Source organism: Cinclus cinclus, chromosome 3 (genome assembly GCF_963662255.1).
Source record: "Cinclus cinclus chromosome 3, bCinCin1.1, whole genome shotgun sequence".
Lineage (NCBI taxonomy): Eukaryota > Metazoa > Chordata > Aves > Passeriformes > Cinclidae > Cinclus > Cinclus cinclus.
Window position 1 is genome coordinate 97,205,671 of NC_085048.1, and position 27,875 is coordinate 97,233,545.

The window sequence follows — 27,875 nt, forward strand, 5'->3', positions numbered from 1 at the left end:
TTGCAAGTGCATGTTTACCCCTTAAATTTTTCCCCTGAGCAACATCTGCTGGAGAAGATGCAATAACTATTACCGTCACAGTCTCTGGGCTCAGTCCAGCTCCCATAGAAATCAATAGCGATTTAACCTGCTCGTGATTGTCATCTTCTTTTGGAAAAAATCCTGTAATATCAGTTACTATTTCAAGGAATATCCTCTGGATGTCTTCTTTCAAGGTGTGGTTTTTAATGGTGTTGCAGAAGTATCAGTGAAGCGATGCAAGGAATATAACACTACCATAAACTGACTTAAAATGTAGTCCTACTCTGTTGTTTAGAAACAGAGGAAATTTTGAAAAAATGGCTATTTTTTTGTGTACAATGGGTTCTTCTAAGGAAAGAGCTTAGGCTCTTTTGAACAATATCATGCAATAATTCATTTCAGACTTTCATCATTTCTGTGTGATTTAGGAAAGTTGGTTATACCCCTTCAAGTTTCAAACTGGACTTCTATTTGGAAGGTCTGGTTAAACTAAGTAGAGCAGAACAAAAACATCAGAACTGTGAAGTCTGAGATCTCTCCAAGTGAAATTAATTTCACTTTTGCCAGATAGTCCATGAGCAAGCAAGCCTCTTTCTTCATAAGATGTGTAAGTCAAAGGTTCCTGGATATCTTCAGATCCCATTTTCTGTCTGTAATTATTTGATATACAGAAATATGCCAGTGTCACTGGCTGGTTTGATTTTCTGAAGTGTGGCCACACCACAGTGAATCCCAGTGAGAAGCGTTGTGGCAAATCCAGTCTCTGTATGTGGTTAACTGTGTTCTCCACATTTAGTGTACCGCCGCAAGCACCAGGAGCTACAAGCCATGCAGATGGAGCTGCAGAGCCCAGAATATAAACTGAGCAAGCTGCGTACCTCCACCATCATGACAGACTACAACCCCAACTACTGCTTTGCAGGAAAGACCACATCCATTAGTGACCTTAAAGAGGTGCCTCGAAAAAACATCTCCCTTGTCCGGTAATTTCATCTTTGCCTTCCCCATCCTTAACACTGTACGCCCACATATCCTGGCTCTCCTAAGAGGTGTGAATACACAGCTTTGTGCAGGCACTTACAAATTCTTGCTCACTTTTAGGTTTAAACCCCTTTTCATAAAATGTAAAGCTGCAGTAGTTAGGCTTGTGTGGATGGGACTAGATTTTGGCATTCACCTTGACCTTCTACAGGTGCAGTGTTCATCTCCTGGGATTGTGAGGAGAACTGAATAGTCATCACCAGTAATTCAGTTACATCTTTTGCAGGCTATGCAGTGAATGGCCTGTCGCCATGAGCTGATGAAATTCTGGGATAGCTGAAGCTTGTAGGAGGCTCTTTTAAATCTTTGATGGTAAATCAAATCTTTGGTAAAGACAATGACATCCTTAAGTGTAATAGCAAGGAAAGCAATGGATTTGAAAATGCCAGACAGTATTAAAAAGTCATGGATATAAAGCCAGCAAGATAATCACATCTAGATGAGAACTTCTGGAAAACTTAGAAGTGTCTCCTAAGAAAAACTTGAAAACTGATTTCTTGCACACTTCGTTCTACTGCAGGGTATTTGTGAGTGTGACTGTACCCTGGTACCATACAGTGTTACACAAATAAAAAGTGGAAGCAGGAGTCCTTGGAAAACTGGGGAGCTTAAGGTGCTGAAAAAAATGGGGCTCAGAGTAGTCTATGCAGTCTGCAGTGTTTTGCTCTTATCTCATTCCCCCTTACCTGAACATCTTGCTGGACTGCACCTGGAGGTTTCCAGTGTACCCTGTGCTGCTGCTTCCTTTGTCACTTGGACTTTGAAAGGATTTTTGAAGTGTGGCAGGCAGATAGCAGGTGATAAAGCTGGGAATTGACAAGGGAAGGGAAAGTGGACTTTTTGGAAGGAGGGTGAGCTGTAAAGATCTGGTTTATCCCCTCAGTTTGTAATAGGTTGGTGAGGTAGAGCCAAGAATGGTGTCTCAAGTTGATACCTACAAAATGTTATTACACAGAGTGGTTGAGTCACAGGCAACAGTCAACGTGGTTTCACTGCCCAGACTGGTTCTATCCTGGCAAAACTACAGACAGAGCTTATGGAACAGCAGAGCAGACTCTTCCTCCTTGTTCATCTGGATGGGAGGGCAACTGCCCATGCAAAAGCAGTCCACTGATACAGCAGAGAACAGAATCAGTGCAGCTCTCAGCCCAGACCTGGCTCTAACAGAAGAATGTATGCTGTAGCAGATAGCTTTATTGAGAGCCTTTTCCCCAGACTGAGATGCAGGAATGCCTCTTAGAGGCTGGAAATACTACTGCCCAATGTGCAGCCCATGCAGGGTTAAGAGTGACTCAGGATTTGGGGTACAGCCTCATCCTCTGCCACATTTCACTGTCATTGTGACAGGCCACTGATGTGAAATAGCTATTGTTGTACCAGTTGACTTAACGTTAAGAGAGTGAGGACTGAATAGACAGGTATGCAAAATTTGTATCACAAGGACATGGGATGGGATCTATTGTACGATTACTCTTATTCCTTTCTCTTTTTCTTGTAATGTTATTCAAAATAAAACTGTAAGTTTCATAATGTTATCACTGCCAGAAACAATTCTCAGCACAAATTCCTAGAGCTGAGTGCTTTACAAAGCACTGTCATCACCATTTCCTGGCTAAGGTACTTGCCCAGAATCACACAATAAATCAGGAAAAGTTATTTGGTTTAGAATTCAGGTCTTTTGAGAATCATTGTGATTCATAGTTTATTGCTCTATGTTTTGTTTAATGGTGATGCAGAAATATCAAGAGAACTGTTAATGTGTTTAGGGTGTGTAAATGCCAAGACTAAAGTCCTGTCTTTATTGATCTATTTTGGAGCACCCACCACTGAGCACTGATACCAAAGCCATAGATGAGTGCTCTCTGCTGTGTGCTGCAATGCCAGCAGCTAGATTTCACTGGGGAATGTTCACTTCCATGGACTGCTTTCCCTTCCAATTAAATAAAATGTATGTCCATGAAAGATCTCACCAAGGTCTGGTCCCCTGCATATTGTCAATATCCAGTTCTCCCTGTTACACTGCCATGAAAATTGTGAGCCGGTTCTGTGAGCTGTGTCCACAGTGTTATAATGTGTGTTCTCTGCAGTAAAACCTTCTTGTCTTCTCTGGTCTGTCCAGGGGTTTGGGCCACGGAGCCTTTGGTGAGGTATATGAAGGTCAGGTGACAGGGATCCCCAGCGACCCCACTCCCTTGCAGGTGGCTGTGAAAGTAAGTGACAGTGTATGAGTTATCATGATGGTTTCATGCACCTTTCACCCCAGAGTCCCAATGCATTATAACAATGAAGATGAATGAAGCGTTGCTGTGAGTCCTGAAGGACATGGCTAGAAATGTTGCTGCTCTGGTGCAACACTTTAATCCATCACAGCAATGGTACAGCTTGTAGTATATGGGTATGTGAGACTACTAAAAGTGGTCTGTGAATAGTAAATAGGCAAAGATTTCCCACCATGGCAGTAGACTGCAGGAATAAGAACTAAATCCATCCTCTGTCCATCCTCCCCATGCTACACCAGGTTGATAATCTGTCCAAAGCCTTATGAGTCAGAGGCCAAAATTCTTCACAGGGCCAAAAGCTGCTGGTACATACATCCAAGTCCTTGTGAGTAGGAGATGGCTGGTTTTCCAGGGATCTCACCACTTCCTTACAGCATGGATATGCATTGGATGTGAAGCTAAATCCTAAGAGACCCTGGTAGAGTTCTCCAGGCCTTCAGCAGTCTAGCTGACTTGTTTTCTCTTAGAGATTACATAGCAACACTGTTCTGCTGCTGGTTGTAGATCCCAGTCTTGCTGGAAGATAGGATCATTGAACTGCAGAGAGCTCAGGAACTGTGATTTCATTCCTCATCCTCTATACAGCAGAGTCCCATATGTTGAACACTTCTCTGTGCACTCTGGGCTATTTCCTTTGCTGGGAGGAGAATGACAGTGGCATTGATGGGCCAGGAGTTCTGATGTTTACCTTTCAACAGGCTTCTCAGTGTAGCTTAGCAATGCTCTAATGGTTGTCTTAGAGTGAGGTTTCTTTTGAGAAAGAAGGAATGCTTCCAACAGTGTTAATGCCAGGTGTTCTAACCTGTAAGTTGAAGTATCTTCTCCTTGTTAACCTCTTCATTTTTTCCCAGACATTGCCAGAAGTGTGTTCAGAGCAAGATGAGCTTGACTTCCTCATGGAAGCTCTCATTATTAGGTGTGTATGAATCACATGAACACCATTTGTAGGCATGCAAATCCCAACAAAATAAAGAAAAAAGGTTCTTCATAGGTGGTGTCCTCTCAGCACATCTGTACAATAGTTTTAGCACAAAGAGAATATGCATTACCATCCTTTTCTGTTCTTCTTACAAATGAAAGAGGCACCAAATCATTAAAGGCTGTATTTTCAAAAGGATCCACATTGGTTTCCATAACCAAAAGTGAAAAGTTTAAAGCCCAAATTTTAGAATTTATAAGATATTTTTTATTTTTCTTGAGAGGAGAACATATCATAGGAATTTGGGTTTTAGTACTCAAAACTAACAAATGACATTGACTTTATGCTGCTGTCATGTCATGTGTCAGTGTCTGAATCCCAGAATCCATAGAACTACTTTCCCATCACAGTTGAGAGGTGGGGAAATAAGGAAGTATTTGAGACTAGACCTGAAGAAACATCCCCCACAAGCAGATCCCCATGTCAGTGTGTTACTTAGAACAACATTGCCCTAGCCCAACTTTTGCCTCCTGGACAGGGAAAATTAAAAGTAGACTTTTCTCTGTTATCAGACATGTTCTGCTTCCTGTGCCCCACAAGTCTTGCTGTAGCCCAAAAAGAATGCAGAAAATATGGAGAGGAAGAGCAGCCAAAAGCCACTGCTTCCGCACCTCTGTCTGTCCCTGCAGTATCCAGACAGACACAGAATGCAGGGGTAGTGCTTTAACTTTATCCAGTTGCCCTACCTTTGAGATTTGTTACTTTCTGGTTTGGGTTGGGGGGGGGGAACCAAAATAAAAAAAATTCTGAAGCAAAAAGTTTTGAATGCTTTCTGCTACTGTCATTCTGGGTCAAAGTTGCTCCACAACTGGGTGTCCCTGTCTCCACAGCAAGTTCAACCACCAGAACATCGTGCGCTGTATCGGGGTGAGCTTGCAGGCCTTGCCCCGCTTCATCCTGCTGGAGCTCATGGCTGGAGGAGACCTGAAATCCTTCCTAAGGGAGACACGGCCTAGACCGGTAAGGAAAGAGTAAATTGCATTTTATTTAGAGAGCTGCTGCCACAAGGCAAACACTTAGCTATAAAAGAGCTGATCTATACAGATACTATTTCCCAGCCTTTTAGATGGTCACACAATTTCTGTTGCTGTAAGACCACTGTGGAGGCAGGAGACAGGAGGATAGGGAACAGATGCTGCTGGAGCTGTGCAGAGGTGTCTCATCCCTGGACTTTGCTAGATAACATTGCAGATACTACCTAAAGGAAGAACAAAAGCAAAGTCTAAAAAAATAAATGTTAAATACAACTCTTACCTTCCTCTCACCAGTTGGGGGCAGGCTGGGGGAAATGTTGAGCTAGTAATATTAAATATATATATATTTATTATATTTATTATAAATATATAAATCCGTTATTCAAACTGCTGATCAGATACATTTCTGTGGATATCTGTCAGTTCAAATTTGGCATAGGAAAGGAGACAGTCCGGACTGGAGCTGTCAACCTAATAGAAAATATCTTTAGTCCAGAGTTTTAAAGATTTTTCCCACTGAAATCAGCATCAATAGGAAGAGACAGTCAGCTAGAAATGTGGTAGAAATAAATTATCACTGCTAGAGAGAATTCATTTCTTCAGAAGAATAAAGTTTTCTCTGAATCCCTGGGTCAGAAAGTCACACAGATATTGCTGAAATTTAAGACCAAGGCCCAGCTTCATCCTTTGTCTCTATGTTCGACAGAGGACAAAATGCTGCATTTTATCAGTACAAGAGAGACACAAATTCGCTCTAACAGATATCAATAAGATTCTTCCTTGAGGCGTCTGGAAACAGATCAGGTTTTTTTTGTTTTTTCCATGCAGTGTGGTTTTAAGACATATAAAATGGTCTGTGAGACTCAGAAGCACTGCAGTCTTGAATAGGTTGCAATAAAGTGGCTCCTTCATGGATAAGGAGGCGAAACACCCAGAAAGGAAAGTCTGAAATTGGAGCAAGCAGACTTTCTAAATACAGGTTGTTTTTCTGAAGCACCTAGAGATGCTCCTACAAATGGGCTGAACTTGGTGGTAGGTGAAAGGGGAAATTCACGGTCTGCAACATGATCTCCACTCTCACCCAGTGTAATGTAAAATGGCTTGGGCAAGATATGCTGCCAAGTAAGTGCTTTGCTCCAAAGTGCCAGGCCAGGCTGTGCAAGATGTGTGAAGAGGCAGGAGAAACAGGATGGGGTTTGGCTGCTTAAATTCGAGAAGCCAGCTCAGTGATGGTACAGATCTTTTGAGGAACTACCAAGAACACTAGTCCTGCACAGCAGGAATTTTTACCTACTTGCAGTAAAAGGAGCCAGCTGCTTTTGTAGATGAAACAGCCCCTAATCTTGACAGAATGAAGTCATGAGAGCCTTCTGATCTGAGGAGCTTTTTTCTATTTGGCCCTACCTCAGTCATGAGTTCTTCCTTACCACAACTTCTGTTCCTGTCAGCAGCAGCTGTGTGCAACCCCTGTGAAAACCCATGTCAGAAGAGGCTGATGGTTCACTCCATTGCTTCCATAGTGTTTCTCTTTCTGCCTTCACAGTTGCTCCTTCCATTCCTCTTCTTTCCTTGTCTTTCCTGACCCATCTGAGGTTACCTGAGACTGACCATAACAACTACCAGGCACAAGGCCAGTTCCCATCAGCCTGAAGATTCTCCCTGGTTTCTGCATTTAACTTGCTCCCAGGAGTGAAGCAGACCTTGGATTGATGCCTGTTTTCTGCTTTGTCCCATGTCTTCCAAACTTTGGGAAAGCTGAGTTTCAAATGCAGATGGGTAGTTGCAAGCTGGAATTGGTTCAGAAAAGCAGTTTCCATTCCCTCTTTAACAACTGGGTGAATGCGGACAGCCTGACTCTGTGCAGACACAGATCCGCATGATTGTGCTCCATTCTAATACATTCTTTCCCCTTGCCTTGCCCTGCTTCTGCAACCATCCCATGTGGTGTCTGTCTGGCAAGAATGACAGGGTAATCCATTATCTGGCTGCTGGGGCAGCTTCTGAGGGGCCAATGGCACCTGTGAGCACTGAGAAATCAGCCTCTGGTACGTTTTTGACTGCTGGCTCACAAACTGTGAGGCAAGGAGACTATGACTGATGAGAAATGAGATGTGTGCAGGGCACTGTGCTCTGTGAAGTATGGGACCTGGCCCTGGAAGTGCATTTACCCTCTGCACACACTCAAGGTGTGACAGAGTCTCTGTACATAAGGTCCATGGCTCAGTGCTAGTGGATGTATCTTTGCACTGCTCTTAATGAACCCTGAGCTGCTTTGTTCCTCCTATTGCTCATTCAGGGAAGACAGGCAGAAGGTAGGCATGGCAGGCTGGATGTCTAGCTTTTCAGGGTCATTAAAGGAAGGGAAAGACAAGGGAGAGTGTAGAGTGACGAGGCTTTGATGAGCTTTGCATCCAGAAGGAACTACTTGAACGCGCAAGTCCTATCTGACTGACTGGGTGCACTCCTTACTCTACAGTAAGCACCATATGAATTACTGCCTTTCTCCTTATTTTCTTTCCACTTCTGTATTTTTCAGCAAATTTATTTTACTACCTTGTCTTTCCTACCTACTTTTGATTTCAGCCTAATTACAAAAAAGAGATTTATATGTTCAGTCTCTCCCTTCATCCCCCAGTTGCTCTTTGCACTGCCTTGCCAAAGATCAAATTAATTTGCTAGTTTTGGATAGACTTAATAGAGGTGTGAAAGACTTGGCACTAATTCTAAGGCTTATGGAAGAAGAAAGCACCATGCTGGAGAGACCAGTTCCCACTGGCCATCTATGACCTGTGTGTCTTGGAGCAAGTCACATGCAGCATGCTGCCATGCACTTGGACACTGAAAAACAGGAAAGGGAGCAGAGGGAATGGTGAAGGAGAAGGTGAAGGGAAGGGGGCACTTAAGGCATTACAAGGGACATGAAATAGAAAGCTAAAGCAACTGCAGGAGGTATCAGAACACAGGATCCAACTTAATGAGAGATGGAGATGCTGCCAACACTGCTACATGTTGTTCATCTGTGTTCTTCAAGTAAAAAATGAAGTTTCAGTTCAGCCAACATGTAACATAATGTAATTCTCTAAGCAAGAATGATAGTATCTCCATCCAACATCACTGATACAAGATCAGGGATTCTTTTGGAATATGTCGATTTATGCCAGCTAGGTCCATTCCATAAGGTGCAGATTCATAATTCCCCATGAGTCCATGACTGACAGCCCTGAAGGCTTTCTCTCTTCCACTTCTAATAGAGTTTCACATCTATCACAGGATGACCTCTTCCCCCTCACCTGCAGAGAGGCAACCCAGTAGATTTCAGACACCTGGAATCAGAGCCTTAGTGTGAGCGTTGCAGAATTGTCCATTCTGGGAGGTTCAGTGCTGATCTTTCTCACACACAGCACAGCAATCAAAGCCCAGCTCTGGGAGAGAAATCATATATGGCTAAATGATTCCCCTCCTTTGTGCTGTACAGCCCGTTGCACAGAGTAGTGATTACACTGAACAATACACAGAATTTCCTTCACCTTTAGCAAGATTCAGTCTCACCTGGGAGATGTCACACCAGTGCTTCCAGCATGCCCGCTGCCCTGAGAGGCAGAGCATTGCAGCTGGCATCATCCATTCATCTGGGGAGCAAAAGCTGTAAAGCAAATCCTTTGGTTTGTCTCAAGGCTGCCCCCTTACAAAATGAATCCCAAACCTCCATTTTTCAAACAAATTACATGGCTAAATTGTCCTTGGCTGGGCAGTCACATCTGTTTTAGGATTATATTTAGCCAAATAAAAGGTGGAAGGAATTCACCCAAGGAGTTAAAAGAAAGCAAAAAACAAAAAACAAAAACAAAAACAAAAAAGGAAGAAAAGGTATACAGCTCAAATCAGCTTGTGGCTTCAGTGTACTGACTGTTTTGCAGTATAGCTTGAGTCTGAAATCTATTGTAGAGTAAAAAATTGGGCTTTTTACTCAGTTTTCACTTCAGGTTTCTGACCCTTGCTTGAAAGAGCAGGGAATGGGGAGATTGAGATATTAATTTCCCCTTGGTTATACCCTGCAAGGAAAAAAGAAGACATGCATTCTTTCTTACTGTAGCCATCTTGTGTAGCTGGTGAGTCACTTTAGCATACAGAGGTAAAAGAGATTATTCCCCCTTCCCCACAAAATGTCAGGGAAAGAGCTGCTTTATGTTTGCAGAAAGTAGTTATTCTGTAAAGAGGAAAGTTTAAGGGGACATGCAGTCCAGTGTTTTAAAAATCAGTGAAGTATGTATATATATGCAATGAACTATACTGTGTAAATAATAAAATTTAGGCAGGTGGAACAATATCACATTTTGGTTTATGGCCCTGCATTGAACAAAACAGGCTTTGTTCACACAGAGATGCACCATTTTTCAGTCAAATATAGAGGCCAGTTTTTTTCTAATACCTTCAGAGGTCATTCAGTTGTTTTTCTTTTTTTTTTTTTTATTCCGGGGGGGGTGTTTGTTCTTGGGTTTTGTTTTGTTTTTGTGGGGTTTTTTGTTTGTTTAGGGTTTGGGAGAGTTTTTTGTTTGGTTGGGTTTTTTGGGGTTTTTTTTGGTTTTTTTTGTTTTTCTTGTTTTTCGTTTTGTTTTTGTTTTACTAGCCAGTGTTTAGCTACTGGCTTCTGCAGAGCCTGGATTTATTTCTTGTCCCAGTTTGCACTGGTTTAGATCAGGTGGGATGGCCAGCACAGCATTGCATCCATCTGGAGACGCATTTCATTACAACAGATGGGTTGGAGAGCCAGCAGTCCCTGTCACTGGAGAAATTGTACTGATTTGTGCACTGGTGTGAGAGCCTTAAGGGCAGGTGTGCCTTTTGGGGACTAGGCTGACTGGATGGTATCCTAAGAGAGAGCTGAGGAGTGTGATAAGCTTGTTTGGTCCAATAATTAAGGCTGATAAACACCTAGCTATGAAATGGTTGTTGTGGCATGAGCAGTCACTGCCACCCAGTTGTTTCTCATCACTCCACTGCAGCAGCTCCCTCCTCCTCCCCCACAGGACTGACCACAGAGATCACTGATTCACACCTCAAGGCAGCAGCTGATGGTTTGGCTTCAGGGGCTGAGAAGCTCTGGTGCAAATCCTGCCCTTTCCACTGGAGCATCTGGCTCCTCCTGGCAAGTGCTGTGGACTTCAGCAGAGGGGCAGGAGCAAGGAGTTGGCAGCCTTTGCCTTCCATAGCCATGGGCTACACAAAACTGTCAGTGCTCTAAGGGGCAAGATAAAACCTACACAGATGTGGAGGAGGGAAAGAGCAAATGTGACTCATGCCATTATACAAAATGTCATTCCTGTGGTTCAAGGTGACTTTAGAGAGGAGCTGGCAATAATACAAAGAAACTCAGTGTAGAGCAGGTCAGGCTACAGACCTCAAAAATCGTGCTGGAAATTCAGAAGAATCTGCCATAAGAACTGGGGGAAATTTTTACAGGGGCATCCCAATGGAGCTGGATAGTCAGATGCAGCTGATTCTGTCTCTTCTGATTCTGGGATCTGTAGAACACTGTGTCTGCACGTCCTTTCATAGTTCATGGGTATGAGCTCTCTCTTGTGCATTTTCCTAATCCCTTTGTGTACTAACATCAGAGGTATGTCACTTGCTGGAGGGCTCCCAGAGCTGTATCAATGACCACTCACACCATGTTTCTGCTTTTAACCCTTGTGTGTCCCTTGTCTTTTGGCAGAATCAGCCCTCCTCCCTTTCCATGCTGGACTTGCTCCACGTGGCCCGTGACATTGCTTGTGGGTGTCAGTACCTGGAGGAGAACCACTTCATTCACAGGTAGGTGAACACAGCCTGGGCAGGACTTGCAGACAGGCCAGCACCAGCTAGTAATGCCCTGCTCCTTATGTTTATGTCCTGCTGCACTCTAGTGGCTGGATACCTTTAAACAAGGTAGAAAAAATCAGAATCATAGAAGCAGTAAGGAGAGGAGCTGCTATAAATCAGGCTGGCAAAGGTCTGCAGTTTTGCCAAACATCCTGAGCCCTGTCTCAGGGCCTGCACTTGTGCAGCCTATTTGGATACTCTGCAAATGGACACAATCTTGTGAGAGAAGTCTTTAAAGCTCTCCCTGTCATGAATTTTATTTAGTCCCTGTATGCTCATTTTGGAAGCCTTTTCTTCTCCCTCTTGAAGAGCACCTGTACAAGCACAGCCAGAAGGGCAACATCAGGTGACCATTGCTCCTGCAAAACAGGGTGTTTGGCAAGCATCTAAAATGTGCCTTTGAGTAGAGATGAGAGTGGGCAGTTTGCAGTTCTGAGAGTCACCCACAAGTTGCGCCATTGTGTTATTCAGACCTCAAGGTTTACCTCAGCCCAGCAGAGGTAGAGCTTGGAGCTGTACCTGCATACACAGATTCAGGGTCACAGCTTCAGTATTCAGAGCAGCACCTGCACATTGGCATTCTACCTGTCTCTGGCAGTACAACAGCCTTTTGACAACACTTGAGCAAGCACAGTAGGAAAAGATCAGTGGATCATTCCCCAGACAGCTTGATGTTGGGACTAGTAGACTGCTGAAATCAGTTCCTCTTATTGCACTCCTTAGAGACATAAAAATACCTCCCGGGGTAAAGGGAGGCTCACAGGAGGCCCACCCTTTCAACTGGAAGATGTTATGTGAAGATTTAAAGGAAAATGTTAAAGAACAAAACACTTCCTGCTGTGGGGATAGATTGGAATTGGGGACACTGCAGTTATCTGTAAACACTGACTTTACTGGATGTTCTAGGTTCTCTGCAGCTCAGGAAAGGAGGTACTTTGTTTTTGGGTTTTTTTTTTACTTGCAGAACTGTTAAATGGTTAAGTAGTTCTTCTCCTTATTTTCTTCCCTTTCCTTTTAGGGATATTGCTGCCAGGAACTGCCTCCTTACCTGTCGAGGGCCTGGGAGAGTGGCTAAGATTGGAGACTTTGGAATGGCCCGGGATATATACAGGTAGCAGAGCCAAGCTCAGGGTATCTGCAATGGGAGGTCACTGAAATTAGGGAGGAGCAGTGGTTGTACAGGCTCTTGTGCTTCTCTGTGTAACTGTCGTGAGGCAAGAGTGGAGAGATCCCAGCCTGGTGAATCCCAGCTGATGCCTTCCTGGTGTTTGATTTAAACTGTCCTGGAGACTTTTCCCACTACTGACAGTTTTCTCCTGGGCAGTGAAGTTTAATGAACATGGAAGGTGTTTTTCCTCCCTCTTAGACTCTGTCCTCAGTTTCCTTTCTTTACATTCTCCACACTGAATGGCACTGATGTACCCTTTTGTTTTGTGATCCCAAATCATTCTGAGTTTAATCTCTCTCCTTGATGCTACCCCTGCACCTTCGGTTTGGTGTCATCAGTAAATCTCCTCAATTTACTGCAGCTAAAGGAGGAAGGTGCAGAAGAAGGTCAGGAAAATGTAATCACCCAAACTGGAATTCAGCCAGAACACAGGGTTAACTACCTCTGCTCTTGCAAGAAGTGCCAGAAATTCTTTAATGACCATAAGCAGTCAGGGCTGCAGTCTGATGTCTCATCTTCCATAGAGCACTTCTAGAAGTGCAGCTCCATATCCTGCTGTGCTGAGGAATTGATTTGCCCTGACTTGGAAAAAGGAATGCCTTGTGCTCAGTCACCCGTACAATTTATTCCAGTGCTTTGCCTTCTTTTTTTCTTGCTTGGGGATTCTCCTGTGCACTTACTAAGCCAGGCTTGGCTCTGCTTAGCTTGAGTTCTGACAGTATTATCACAGCCTGAGGTGATGCAAACAGAGTGCTAGCTTTCCAAAAGCCAAGTGTATCAGAGCTGCTTGGGTTTTTTCCCTCCACAAAGAGTCCCTATGCTGCCCCACTGTCAGATGGGGCTCTGCTGGGACAAGGTAGCATCTGTCACCCTCACACAATCAGCAGAACTGACTGCCAAGATGAACACTTTGGTGCTGAGCTTTCAAAGGTGCTTTGAAGCCTGCATATGTTTCTTTGTCCAGGAATATCCTTTGGATGCTCAGGCTGTGTGGTTAGAGGACTGAAACCAGCTTGCATGAGCAGCCTCCTGCAACTGCCAGGATGGGAATTGGGCCTTGCAGGTTTTATTTTAAATGACAGTGACTCTAAAGGACTGCTCTAACTCCTGTCTCAGGAACATTTTTGTTCTACTGTCCCAGCTCTAATGGCTTGGCATCCTCCTCAACAAACTCCTTGTTCCTGCAAAGGGGTTTGGATTTTACTGACAGTGCTTTAGACTGGATATATATGGGATAGGTTTGTTTTTTTCTTGCTGGGTATGCCCAAGATGACCATGTGTGAGATGAGGTGAGGAGATCTTGTTGTAGTTGAAGAGGGCAGGAGGAGGCTCTGCCAGCACAAGTTACTTTGTTAGTAACAAAGGAGTTTGTTCACTAGGAGGATGAGGATAACTGGTTTACCAGATCAGGCCTGAAGTGATGTAGATTAAACAGCGCTTCCATGGTTTGCTCTTTTCCACTACTTTCATGAGAAGAAATAGGTCATTTCAGCACTTAGATTGTTCCACCTAAATTAGTCTCTCCTCTGGCTCATAATTTTAATATTTGTAATTACAAAAATACCATGTTAATGGCATTTTCTGAATTCTTGGCTGACTCTTGTTTTGTTTGTTCTTTGCAGAGCCAGCTACTATCGTAAGGGTGGGTGTGCAATGTTGCCTGTCAAATGGATGCCTCCTGAGGCTTTCATGGAAGGGATATTTACATCAAAAACAGACACATGGTGCGCATCCTTTCCTCCACAGTCCGGTCTGTTTGTGTTGTAACCCCTTTTGTAAACTGTGAATATTTTGTAATAAAACACACATTTTTGTTCACTTCCCACATACTAAAAAGACAAGCTGGGTCTTTCAGAGCCAGCAGTGTTTGAGGAGACAAGTGATCTGAAAGGTCAGACCTGTGCAGAGGTGGGTGATGCAGGGCAGGCGAGTGGGCAGGGAAGGGAGATCAAAGCAGATGCAGGTGCTGCTCCAGGGAGGAAAGCATTAGTCCCACACTGAGTAAAGCAGCATGGGAGGCTGCAGACATGATCCATCCTGCCAGTCAGGGGGAAGGGTGTCATACATTGTGGATTTGCCTTTCTCCTGGCCTAGAGCAGCACTTGGAGCTCTTGGGTGGCTAGAGGTAGGGAGGAAAACTGGATGAGCAGGAGGCAAGACCTCAGGGAGTGTGTGAAGTGGGAAAGGACTAATGGCCAGGACACAGCTCCTGAGCAAGCCCCAGCAGAGGGGTGGGGTCCAAACTTTTGTACAGCTGAGCTCTGCCTGTCTCAGCACCAAGCAGAGGAGTTTCCCATCGCTGCACATCTCTCTACAGTTTTAACCAACGAGGTTGTGGTTTCCAGGACATTGACCAGGTGAATGCTTTGGAGGGGGTCCTGTCCCAGCCACTGTCCCCAGGGCTTTGCAGGTCACAGAACCCAGGCCCAGGGCTGTGATGGCTAGGGAAGGTTTTTATTGTACTCTAAGTCACAGGTGGGGCCTGTGGGCCTCAGAGCATCAGTGGGGATTCACTAGCATGATATTTCATGCAGGGTAGCTATTCCAAAGGAAAAGTTTGCCATAACTCCTGTCTCCAGCAGTGGTCAGTGTCTCAGAAAAGGATAACCTGACTTTACTTCTTGCCTCCAGCCGAGCAGTGCTGAGTACAAGGGCAAAGGAACCATATTTACCTACCTACATCATAGGCTTCACTCACCTAACAGTCAGCTCCTGGGATTTGTTAAAAGTTCTAAAGTTCACTGTTACAACTGTGCAGCTTATTTATGTCTGGACCCTGCTGCAGGATTCCCACCAGCTGCCTCATCAAAGGTTGCAAAGAGCAATGCTGATGATACTGAACCTAAGGTCATTGCCCACTGGTGATGGTCATTCCAGTATCCCTCACTTCATTTTCCTTTGCTTCTGTCCTCAGGTCCTTTGGCGTATTGCTGTGGGAGATATTCTCTCTGGGATACATGCCCTACCCCAGCAAAAGCAACCAGGAGGTTCTGGAGTTTGTCACCAATGGAGGAAGGATGGATCCACCTAAAAACTGCCCTGGCCCTGTGTATGAGACTATAACTTCGATATATTCGTGCAATTAAGTTTCTGTTTCAAATGTTTTTTTCCTACTCAAAAGTTAATGACTTTTAAGATTGACCTACTCATGACTAATCTGTTTTATTAAACTTTAGTGCCAGTGATTTCTCTAATATTTAATTTTTCTGTTGTTTTGGAGAATAATTCAGGGCCCATTTGAGAAGTCCTGGCCACTGCTTGTCTGGTCAAAGATGACACAATATTTCTCTGTCTTAGGTTAGCTGTGAAACTTCAATGCATCAGACTGTTCACAGGGAGGGAAAACTGGGCTCCTTTATCTGTAGCTCTGCCTACCTTTAGTGTATTGTCCAGGGGCTTTCAGGTGGATGAGTAATTTCTCTGGAAGACTCTGGATTTCACCCCACTGGTGGTCACATTCCAGTGGTTACCAGTGCATCAGTTGTCCAACTCCAGGGAAGGCAGAGAACTCTCATTTGTTAGAAGCAAGAATGGTGATGAATGTCTGTGATTCCTAAGCTGCCATGAGTAGATATCACATCCCATGGGATCTGCCATTCATGAATGTCTCCTGTTCTGCCCTTCCAGCTACCGCATTATGACCCAGTGTTGGCAGCACCAGCCTGAAGACCGGCCGAACTTCGCCATAATCCTGGAGAGAATTGAGTACTGCACTCAGGTATCAGTGTTTATTCACCTCAGATGAGAGGGGTGGAGAGGGTTCTTCTTGAGGAGCTGTCTAGACAAGCCAGGACACAAGATGAGGAGGCAGCACTGCACTACTGCAGTCAGCAATCCAGGGAGACTGATGTCAGCCTGGGACCTTTTGCTGGGATGTTTACCTCATCAGGTGCTTGATCCTTCTTTTCTTTTGCTGCTGAAAAGCACAGGCTGTCACAGGCTTACACAGCTTTACAAAGAGCACACCTGTAGCTCTGCTTCTGCTTATAGAGGTGCAGATTCCAACAAGCAAAAGAGCAAATACAAGCCAGCACCTGCACTGCTTCCACATGCCTCATTCCAGCCACTCCATCCCAGTGTTTACCCTTAAAGCACAGTCAGCACTGAACAGAAATGGTCCCAGCTCAGAGCACCCTTTGCAGGTGGTTTCAGCAGCTGTTGGCAATGTTTTAATCTGACAGCCCTGGAGAAGGCAGGTGGGGGTGGCCAGGCTAAAGAGGTGGGGATTCTTAGGCTGGGCAACAGTGAAAAGATGTGGCTGACTTTCCAGACCAAAATCTGATTTACTTTTTTTTTTTTACCACTGGTTTAGCTTGTGAGGAGTAGAGCAGTTTGGAAAATGTTCTCCTGCCTACATCAGCACAGGCTCCTTGTATGATCTCGCTGTTGTTCACTTCAGTCAGTTTACTTTCCCTTGCTATTTGGGAAGCTTGATCTGTTTTTTATGTGTGTTTGGATCCTGGGATTGGGAGGCAATTTTTTCTGCTATCTGTACCTTGCCATGGCATATAGCAATAAGTAAAGGTTGCCAGGATCACCACATTTTCTCTCAGTTTAATTTTCAAAACTGCTTAAATATCTCAGAACTGCAGTCCCTATGGATTCGGGCTTCAAGGGGTCAGCCAGTATTGTCTTCATTCTGCATTCCCATTCCTCCCTTGTTGTGTGGAGGCAATACTTACATGGCTTCAACTTTCTCAATATTATCTGAGAATGTTATGAACTCTGAGATGATATAGATTCCAAAAAGCATTCCCACAGGAAATTTTGCTGGACATAAAAAGTGCTTTTCATTGGTTTTGTGCCTCTGCTGCTCTATGGTGAGTTTAAGGGTTACTTTCTTTTAAAGAGTTGGATTTTAAGGATATCCTGTTGCATCTCACACCTAACTGTACTTTGTCTGCATCCCCTCCTCATGGAATGTGGGCTGTGGGTGGTGGGATGCGTTGAGATCATAGCATGGCAGCTGCTAGATGTGCCATTCAATCCGTGATGGCTGCAGACTTTGAGAAATTCCCGTTGTTCCCTTGTCAGGATCCCGATGTCATCAACACTGCCTTGCCGGTAGAATACGGCCCATCGGCTGAGGAGGAGGAGAAGGTGGCGATGCGTCCTGACGATCCAGAAGGAATTCCTCCTCTCCTGGTATCAACACACCAAGACAGAAAGGATGATAAGCAAACCCTGCCATCTCCACCACCCCTGCCGTCAGCCGTCACTGCCGGAAAATCTCTAGGGAAAGTGGGAGCCTTGGAACAGCCAGTGCCAGGGAAGGTGCCATCAGCCACAGGGGGGGGACACATCAACATGGCCTATGCCCAGTCCAATCCCCCTTCCGAGCTTCACAAAAGCCGGGGCTCCAGAAACAAGCCCACCAATCTCTGGAATCCAACCTACGGTTCCTGGTTTGCGGAGAGGCAGGCCAGCAAAAACAGTTCTCTGCTGGAGAAGGAGAGGCCCGAGAGGGAGAATTTGGGACAGGAAGGAAACTGTACTGTGGGGCCCAACATTGTGACTAGCAGGCTGCCAGGCTCTTCCCTGCTCTTAGAGCCATCTTCCCTAACTGCAAGTGTTAAAGAAGTGCCTCTCTTTAGGCTGCGCCACTTCCCCTGTGGGAATGTCAACTATGGATACCAACAGCAGGGCTTACCCTTGGAAAACTCCACACCACCTTGTGCTAGCAGTTACGAGGACCCTGTCCTTAGAAACAAGAGCCACATAACCCAGCAGGGGCCCTGAGAGCCCTCGACCCTCTCTTGACTTTTCCCCCCTGTGGCCCCTGAGCCTTGAAGAGATGTCCTGTTACCCAACACACCACGAGCAAGGCATCGGACAGCATCACCTCCTATTTTGTGCAAACTTGCTCCAAAAGTGCCACCCTTGATGCTGTAATTTCTACTAACCCGAGAGGCTTCAAACCACCAGAGCCCCAGTAGAGTCAAAGGAACAAGGGGGAGGGAGGATGCAGGGAACTGTTGTTAACTGCAAGGCCCAGCTGCTGTTGCATCAACTCATCTGCATGGTTGTCGTCATGCCCTTCCTGTGAGCTTTTCCCAGTTGTGCGTCCTCTGCTTCTGTGTCAAGCCGCAGCTCACTGCCATGAGTGTTTCATGTCTGGGCTTTTCTGTGCCAAACTTGTCGTTGCTGTGGAAGACTTGAAGGTCTCCAGCTGCTGGCAGAGCTTGTAGTGAGTTTGGGAAGAGCGTCCTTTATCCAAACAAACAAAAAACCAATACGACAGCGCTGAGTGGTGACTAGATGGCACATTCTCAAATCTTGTTCCAGCTACGATCCACTCGTCGAAAGTCCTTGAATGCACAGTGTTGTGGAGGTGCTGGCAGGGCAGTGGAAAAACCCTGGTCACACTGCATCATTTGAAGGGGAGAGGAGAGGAAGCAGAGGATGGGTATAGGTGATATGAGGCAATCAGGGGATAGGCATTGTTTGGCTGGGGTTTTCTTTGGTTTGTTTTTGTTCACCTATGCTTAAGCACCAGAACCAAGTAAAGCCCTTTAAAATTCCTTCTGTCCTACAAAAGTAGGAATGTCCTTCATCAGGAACATGTGAGTGTCAAGTGGAATCAAGGTGAAGCTTTAAAGGACTATGATTATGAGAGAGACTTTCACCATGCCCTGAAAATGGATATCCACCTGCATACCTCTAAGGTTTGAAATAGACTTTGACACACCCTCTACGAACAACACCATAAAGGCAGAAGACTACACTGTGCCACTGTCTGGAAGCCAGCTACTGTCTGTATTGAAGGGTTTAGAGCCCTCTTTCCTTTGACAAAATACGTGTATGATAGAGGTTTAAGGACAAACACTCCATTGACTCACTTTGTACACCCCGTGCATGAAAAGTATTCCAGTTAAGTGTATTGTCAAAACATAGATGTAGGAAATAATTCATGTGTAAAGATGTGCATTAGTAACTTCAGCTTAGGGTTGGGAGGAGCTGTTTTAGCATGAACGCTATCCAAAAAAGGGGTGCTTATTTCCATAGAAATGGGAGTACTGGAGCATCAGCAAAGGAGTGGGAAGGTGTTCTTCAGTCTGAGACTCTTCGTTTCAGTGAAGTGACCCTGAGTCTGGCCCTGGATCCAAACGTTGAGGTAAGCTTCCTGTCTTCATAAGGGAACAAACCAGAATCCCTATATATCCTAAACTTGGGAATGGGCAGATTGAAATTGGAGGACATGATTTGGGCCACCCCGCCTTGTAAAAACACATTGGAGGGGGAGCACTAGTGTACTTTCCTAAGATGCCTTTCTGATGTAATCTCTGATGATACACAGAATTAAATCCTTTTTTTTTTTTTAGACCAGAGCCAAATGTGTTGGAAAGCTTGGGTCAGGGGCTGCTCTGAATTTTGTGTTCATCTGTTAGAAATCCATCCCACTGCCGCTGCATGGGTTAGGGGGAATACCAAGGGTTACACTTACAGGCTTCTTTGGGTTCAGCTAAGAGGGTATTTGTCACCTCCAAGGTTATTAGGCTCACAGCCCTTGCTGAAAAATAGCCACTGGGGAGGGATTCTGTCTAGCTTAGGACTGTATTAGTGTCATACCAGTCTCTCTAGCTCAGTAAACTCAGTGGGGTAGTTTCTCAAGTCTCAAGAAAGCTGATTAATTCAGGAGGCAAGCACTATCTGAACAATTTATTATACTAGTACATTATTCACATATAGTAGCAATTTTCATTTAAGTATTCCATCTTTCTCAGAACAGCTGAAGTTCCTCATTGTTTTCTTTAGCTTTTATTTGCAAAGGAGCACACTCCTGAGTTTTTGCTGCCTTACAAAGTTACTGAGGGCAGAAGCTGACCTGTTTACTGATGAGTGTTTTCAACAGAATGCACAAGAAAAAAAGTTGCTAAGTTAATGATCTTTGACTAGCTGAAATCATTCATTCTTGGATCTGGGGCAGCAGCTTCAATGCTGCACAAATGCAGATAAGCTGCCAGGTTATGATGTTAAAGGTGGCATTTTTAAAGAAATTTAAAAAGCACAAGCAGCAAGAGATGATTTTAAGTCTGTAGGTGTGAAAGGCAGAGAATGTGGTTACTGCTCTGGGCTTGTGCTGTGCTGTTATTTTTATCATAGAATTTCTACTGAAGTACTCTTACAGAATGGAAGATGTAAAAAAGGACTTAAACATGTTCCTGCTTCTTACCTATGGAATATGTCAAGAGATAATTCTGATGAGGGAAAACGGTGAATTTCCACTGAAATTTTCCAGTCTGATGAGTACAGTGCATTGAGACAAATACTGTTCAGCACTGGCAGCTGCTTTTAAGTGAGCTTCTCTCTAGTGTCTCCAGTGCAAAATGCTTTGTTGTGGGTTCTTTAATGGTTTGGATTTTCTTGGTTGGTTGGAGTTTTGGGGTTTTTTTTTACTATTGGTTGGTTTTGTTTTTTTTTTAATCCCTCTCTCTAAACTCTTGGAATCCAGAAATCCAGTATGGGCTTATTTTTTAATGTTAAAACCATACTGTTACTGACCTCTTCCACAGCATGCATTTAGTTTGGTATCCCTGTATGCTATCCAGGCACAGTACCCCAGGCTGCAAAAACCGTTCTGTAAATATTGGTGCTAATCAAATCTTCTCACATAGAAACAAGAGCTGAAACATTTGCCTGTCCTCTTTCTTAGAAAACAAATACTACTATTAATTGCTTGGACCAAAGAAAGCGTGCTCTGTTACTTGTGTTCAGGCTGCAGCTGCCATGAGCATGAACCAGAAATTTTAATTTCTGTGTCTAGGACGATTCACCTGTTCAGTACGCAGAGCTGCAGGGACCAGAAGGGATTTAAGTCACCATGGGCTCACCAGACCAAAGCAGTCTGTAAACCCCAAATTCCTCTATCAAACCCCTCCATGCTAGGAGAAAAACAGATTCAAGTTATTTTAACTCTCTTACTATTTTTGTCTATAACTTATTTTTTAAATTATAATTTATTGACACACTGTATATTTATACAGAACTTGTTTTAAGACAGTTAATCTTTTGTGTTGGTAGTGATGATGTTCTGATTTATGTCTTCCTCATTCTACAGTGGAAAAGTGGGAAGCAGTATGATCTACAAGATGTAAAGCACAACTGGGGAAAATCCTGTGCTACCCCACTTATGCTCTGAAAATGTCTTATTTCCATGTGGATGTTACCTGGTTTCCTATAGAAGATAAGTAGTTTCTGATTCTGTGAGCTGCTGGAGGTAAACTGGGTTTGAATGCCTGTCTCTACCTTTCCAGTTGTCCCATCATCTTCCCTTTGTGCCACTGAACCTTGTTTCTTCACCATGTTCCTGGGAATGAAGCGAGGGCAGGAGCGAGGGTGGTTCTGCTCCCCCGAGGCGCAGTGAGGGAGTGGGGTGGGAGAGGGGCTTGGCCACAGCGAGAGGAGGTGCAGGGACCACAGGTGGGAAGCCCCAGAGCTGAGTTAATTTGGCCAAGTGGGTCTCGGACAGCGGTGCCAGACCGTGGGTGCTCCAGATTCCCTGCACAGGCTCTGTGGGAGCAGCTGCGGCATGGCACACGAGGGCTGGAACAGGAAATGACTGGTGCCACTTTTCATGTCTGCTCTTGGTACTACGCCTGGCTTCTGGGGGATGAGAACCTTGACACGGGAATAGCATAAAGCAGCCTTCCACAGCAGCAAAGACATTGCCATTCGTCTGTCCCAGAGGTAAACCCATCAAAGGGAAATGTCCCAAGCGTCCACATCTGGCTTCTTTTAGTACCGAGCTTCATTATAGGAGTGTCCATCTCATGTACAGCCATTTATGCAACATTGTTTATAAAGGAAGGGCCTGTGCACTTCAGGGATACTATGAAGAAAAATATTAATATATGGTCATTGAGTATTTTGTATTGAATAGTGTATTTGTATTGTAAACAAGTGTAGTGAACCACAAGGCATGAAGACAAATAAAGTGACAGTAGCTGGATTTCTCCGTGTTGGGCTGTGCAATGATTGGATCAACATCAGAAGGAGGTCTCTAGACATCCATTTTTTATTGGCAAAGTTGTGGAAGTATTAAGGTGATGAACACCCTAAGGAGCAGGTTTGGTGGTACCCCGAGCCACCTTTTAGGCTCACAGCAGCTGTTCCAGACTTCTTTGTAGTGCCAACATTACACACCAAGTTTCTTACAGGGGCAGGTACCCTTCCCTCTGTCACAAGGAAGGTTGGCTTTTACCCACACAAACTGACCAGTAGAAAAAGAGAACAAAGGGTATGGCTGAAGATAGCATTTGGGTGTTTTCCTAAATGTATATACCTAAGACAGCCTTTGAGTCTGGACTGAGGGTAGGTCTACCTATAAGCTGTATTTTAATACATTTTAGTATTGAAAATGACAGTATTGACCCTTGTGACAATTCTAGGAAGAGGTACTTCCTGCCCTTAAACACTCACTTTTTATCCCATCCCCTATCACTCCTATAGCCCAGGCAGCTGCATTCTCAAGAAGTGCTCCTTGAAATTCGGACTGACTTATTATAAACTTTCACAGGCTCATTCTACTGCAGAATAGTGCTGTGGCTTGGTTAACAAGACTTTTCCAGTAGGCACCTCTCCCCTCCCTCCTTTGTCTTCTTCCTTGTCTTAACTGAAAAAGGAGCTATCCTATGCTCTTCCAGGAACAGGGCTGGTCACTGGCCGGCCACCACAGCCTGGTTTGGATCTGGCACTGGCTGGAATTTCTGCTCTAATTCCCCTTTCTTCCAGAGCTGTCAGTCTGCAGCCAGGCAGGGAAAAGGATAAAGGTGGGTGCTCTGCTATGTGGCTTTCATGGACAGTTTCAATTTCCACCTGGTCCCTGATAAGGCTTTTGCAAACTCTGAACTCTGAAAAAGCCATGACAGAAATGCTGGATTTGCCCTCTCACAGGTCACAGAGTTCACGTGTCAGAGGAGCTATGCTACGTCTTGCAGATCTACACAGCCAGCCTTGGTTCTGTGTGCCTCAGATGTTGCTGACCAGCAGCACTCTGAAAGTGCAGGCTCCCTGCCCAGAAAACTGCTACTGTCACCAGCTGAAAAACAGTCACTGAGTCCAGCTGAGCTGAACTCCCTAAAATTAATTCCCCATCCTCAGACACTTCAAGAAAATTCTCATCTTCCTGTCACATGCACCTGTGGTCTCTCTCCTTTCCAGCCAGTGTTCTTGAAAGATTTAATTGCTAAGAGTACTGAGGAAGGACATTTTCTTTACTGGGACCTGAGACATGCTGTGGGACAAAGACTGGCCTCAGAGTCTGCACAGAGTTGCTGGGAACCACCTGTTTATTTATTTATAAACTACAGATGTTTTACTTATGTAGTTTCTCAGGACTTTGAGGACCATTTGGCTTTTTTTTCTAATCAGACAGGGGCTGTGATAGTACAGTTCTCTGCACAGAGCCCAATTTCAAACTTCACTGCCACTTATTTTCAGAACATTTTATGACACAGTATCCTCCTGCATGGATGAGAGTAAAGGATTATGGCAACTTACCTTGGATTTAGGGAAGCACAAATCCCTTCCCATCATCACCTTGAAGAGAGCCATCAGTAATCCTTTCTGCAATGGGCTGATTTATTTCTGTTTCAGACAACATAAATTTACAGTGCTTCTCGCTTCATGGCAGAAGATTCCAAGTTACTGAAACAGCTCCATCCTTGTGAGATTTGCTCCTCTAAGCTGAAATGGAAGGTAGAGCACAACACACCAGTGCCAGATGATATCTGTGCCCTCTCCTGTACCCATCAGGCAGCTCCAGTGAGGCACAGGCCAAGACCCTGCTTCCAGCTGCAGAGCTGTGGAAGGTGCAGCCTGGCACCCCTGCAGGAAAAACAAGCTCCCACTGAATCATCTGTACAAGACAGACCACACAGAAGTGGTGTGACTCTAACAAGCTGCCCTGGCTTGCTGCCTTACCCACACACTTCTTTCCGTATCTACCTCCTGGAGAGCTCCAGCTGCCCCTGAGATAAAGCAGTTCCACCCATTCCATCTAGTCAGGCAGGAAAAAGAGCATTCCTGATAATGAGTGTCTCCTCACCTAAACTCCACTGCTCACCCAGGAGCACCAGGCTGTGACAAAGTGCTGTGCAAAGGCTTTGTTTGGAACTGGCAGTTCTGTGCTGAACAGCCAGGAGAGAAAAGCTTCTGATTCCCAGTTGGCAGCTGCTGTTCCACACTGAACCCCATGCACTTAATTTGTACAGAAGAACAGAAGTAAGAATTTTCCTTGGGTCTTTACAGAATGTACATTTCTTTCTGCTCTACTAAAAAATTCTTTTTGCTTCATTTTATTAATTCCAGCAGGAAACAGATATTAGACAAAGTAAAGTTCAGTACATCACTGAATATCTGCATCTCTAAATATAAAGCGTAACTTCTTTTTTTTTTACATTCAACATTTACAGCTTTTATATTCAATTAAAAATTCCCATGAGTTAGAATACAATGTGCATTATTTTAAACACAGATCAGGAAAAATAGCTACAACATTTAAAAGAAGGTTACAGCAGCAGGATTTTGTCTAAAAAATAGGATATTATGATTTACAGTGTCACTTCTTCAAGCAGGCAAGAGCAAGCAAATCATTTAAGAGCAAAATGACTCTTCTGGAACACAAACCCATCCAGTTAAGATAATGTTTACATATGCTGAGAAATTAAAATATATTCTATGTTTAAAATACGGACAAAAGATTAGCTGTTCTAAAAGGCTGGTACACAAATGATGTCACATAAAGGCCCATTACAGTGCTGTACCTAAAATTATCCTTAATTCATCATAAGATCTCACAAAAAAATTTATTCTGGAAACCATTCCAAAGCAAACAAAAAGGAACATGTATCACAAACTAATCAAATAACAGCAACAGCTTGCTTGAAAACCCTGTATCTGTTCCATACCATTGGCAGGAATTACCTCGCTGTATTTATATAGACTTAATTTATGATAAGGGTATTACATATTCCACTCTGCATTTATTTGCATTTTACAACTGTGATGCTCAATGCCTGCAGCACCCCAAAACAACACAACAGTCTCTAAAAATGAGGGAACGCTCTGCAGGAGAGTGCAAAGTGCATTACTTTAAAGAGTGCATCTTGTATGTAGCTCCTTCTACGAATGCAGAACAAAAAGTGCTTGTTACTGCACAGACTGACATGCAGTGTATTTGTGCTTTTTTAAAGGCTTTTTAGTTAATTGCTGCTCTTCACTAGGAGAGGGGCAAATCCTTGTATTTATCAGCCCTTTTGCATTATGGAGAGGAAGAGAAGAGGAGGGGGAAGGAAGAGAGATATGAACGATAAAATGCAAAAATACTCCACAACTGTTTGAAAAAGGGAGGGGGGGGGGGGGAAGTGTTGGCTTTTTTTTTTCCTCCTTTCTTATTGCTAGCAGCTGGTATTGGAATTGACAAAGTGCCCAGGAACCAGGCTAATGTCACCCATCAACCACCTCCAGTGTCAAAAGCAGGCAATGCACAAACATTTCCAGTTCATTACTACATGGAGAAAAACCCTCTAAATAGTGCATGAACCACACAGGAACTTTAGAGAACACTGCAGACACTCTGTTCTCCAACTGGAATGGCTTTCAAATGATGCAGCATCTTAAACCCAAGATGCTTTAATAACCTTCCAGGCAAGGATCATTAAAGCAAGAAATAAAACTCAACAGTGGTTTTACTTCATAACATGACTGAACACTTATTTATCTCTCTATTTTATATATATATATTTTTAATATAAAATATATATATTATATACACACACATACATATATACTTCTATATGTAAAACGCAAATGGGGATATAAAGATTCCAAAATAAGTTTGCATTCTAGGAGGGGTTGTTATGTGCTTTACAATACCCTTGTGAGCACACTGTGGCTCAGCAAATGTCATCCACCAGCTTTGTGCCGTTGATCCCACGGTAGGTGACCCTGCTGGGTCGCACCAGGACGCCGTGGTTCAGCTTGCAGGTGAAGTAGCGCTTTTCCCCCACGGAGCCATCGTTCTTTCCCTTGGCACTGCGGAGCTCCAGCCCCAGCCAGATCCCTGGGGCAAAGTCTGTGGGACCGATGTACCTGATGGTGCCCATTTCATTGGAGCTGGTCAGGAGAACCTGGGAGCCTTCGTGCAGCTTCACGGGCCCCTCGGAGGGAGCTGCAGCGCTGCTGCTCCAGCTGCGCCGCAACACAGAGCTCTTGGATCTAGTGGGGCAAAGGGGGACAAAAAAACCAAAAAGGCAAAGGGGGACAAAAAAACCAAAAAGGCAAAGGGGGACAAAAAAACCAAAAAGGCAAAGGGGGACAAAAAAACCAAAAAGGCAAAGGGGGACAAAAAAACCAAAAAGGCAAAGGGGGACAAAAAAACCAAAAAGGCAAAGGGGGACAAAAAAACCAAAAAGGCAAAGGGGGACAAAAAAAACAAAAAGGCAAAGGGGGACAAAAAAAACAAAAAGGCAAAGGGGGACAAAAAAAACAAAAAGGCAAAGGGGGACAAAAAAACCAAAAAGGCAAAGGGGGACAAAAAAAACAAAAAGGCAAAGGGGGACAAAAAAAACAAAAAGGCAAAGGGGGACAAAAAAAACAAAAAGGCAAAGGGGGACGGAAAAAAAGGCAAAGGGGGACGGAAAAAAAGACAAAGGGGGACGGAAAAAAAGACAAAGGGGGACGGAAAAAAAGACAAAGGGGGACGGATAAAAAGACAAAGGGGGACAAAAAAAAAGACAAAGGGGGACAAAAAAAAAGACAAAGGGGGACAAAAAAAAGGCAACGGGGGGAAAAAAAAGGCAACGGGGGGAAAAAAAAGGCAACGGGGGGAAAAAAAAGGCAACGGGGGGAAAAAAAAGGCAACGGGGGGAAAAAAAAGGCAACGGGGGGGAAAAAAAAGGCAACGGGGGGGAAAAAAAAGGCAACGGGGGGGAAAAAAAAGGCAACGGGGGGAAAAAAAAGGCAACGGGGGGAAAAAAAAGAGGAAAAGAACAAGAAAAAGAACAAGTACAAGAACAAGAAAAATAATAAGAAAAAGAACCAAAAGAGTCTTGTCTTTTTTTCATTATAAAACATCCACGGCAAATGTGTAATTCAAGGAAGTGCAACGGGGGGGAAAAAAAACACATCCTCAAATCCCTTTTTAGAAAAACTGGGTTCAATCTCATGTCACTAACAAACCATGAAATAACAGTAACAGGTTGCTACACGCAGCAGTCTGAAATACTGGAAAAGCAATTTCCTTCACCTGATGCTAGGATCTACAGTATTTACAGCAGATGATAATACTGGTAAATTAAGCCAGACGAAACATTTTATGTGGAGTTTGAAACAGTTTAACCAAAACAACTTTTAACATACAATTATCAGTCAGAGTCACCAGAAAAAAAAAAGAAGTCCTTTACCAAGAGCCTCTGAACTTCACCTAGCTGTGTGAAAATACAAGAATTTGCAGAATATGCAGCAATGAACGTTTGGAAAACAACTTTAACGTCAGCCTGAATTCTAGGACTGTACTCCTGCATGCATATGGAAAACCAGTGTACTCCTGGTCC

General features: G+C 44.1%; 2 protein-coding genes across 2 annotated transcripts in view; one reads left to right on the forward strand and one right to left on the reverse strand.

Moving 5' to 3' along the window:
* The window catches only part of ALK (ALK receptor tyrosine kinase), a 306,940-nt gene extending 288,880 nt beyond the window's left edge, over positions 1 to 18,060 (forward strand). Inside the window, exons 20-29 of the mRNA XM_062490501.1 lie at positions 818 to 1,004; positions 3,182 to 3,272; positions 4,193 to 4,257; positions 5,151 to 5,280; positions 11,008 to 11,105; positions 12,172 to 12,264; positions 13,944 to 14,045; positions 15,236 to 15,370; positions 15,949 to 16,039; positions 17,356 to 18,060. Of these exons, the coding sequence (XP_062346485.1) occupies positions 818 to 1,004; positions 3,182 to 3,272; positions 4,193 to 4,257; positions 5,151 to 5,280; positions 11,008 to 11,105; positions 12,172 to 12,264; positions 13,944 to 14,045; positions 15,236 to 15,370; positions 15,949 to 16,039; positions 17,356 to 18,060 (1,697 nt within the window). The remainder of the gene's footprint in view (positions 1 to 817; positions 1,005 to 3,181; positions 3,273 to 4,192; positions 4,258 to 5,150; positions 5,281 to 11,007; positions 11,106 to 12,171; positions 12,265 to 13,943; positions 14,046 to 15,235; positions 15,371 to 15,948; positions 16,040 to 17,355) is intronic.
* Positions 18,061 to 24,616: 6,556 nt separating this feature from the next.
* CLIP4 (CAP-Gly domain containing linker protein family member 4) overlaps positions 24,617 to 27,875 on the reverse strand; it is a 28,554-nt gene continuing 25,295 nt past the window's right edge. The window contains exon 16 of the mRNA XM_062489353.1: positions 24,617 to 26,538. Coding sequence (XP_062345337.1) covers positions 26,217 to 26,538 — 322 coding nt within the window. The 3' untranslated portion in view covers positions 24,617 to 26,216. The remainder of the gene's footprint in view (positions 26,539 to 27,875) is intronic.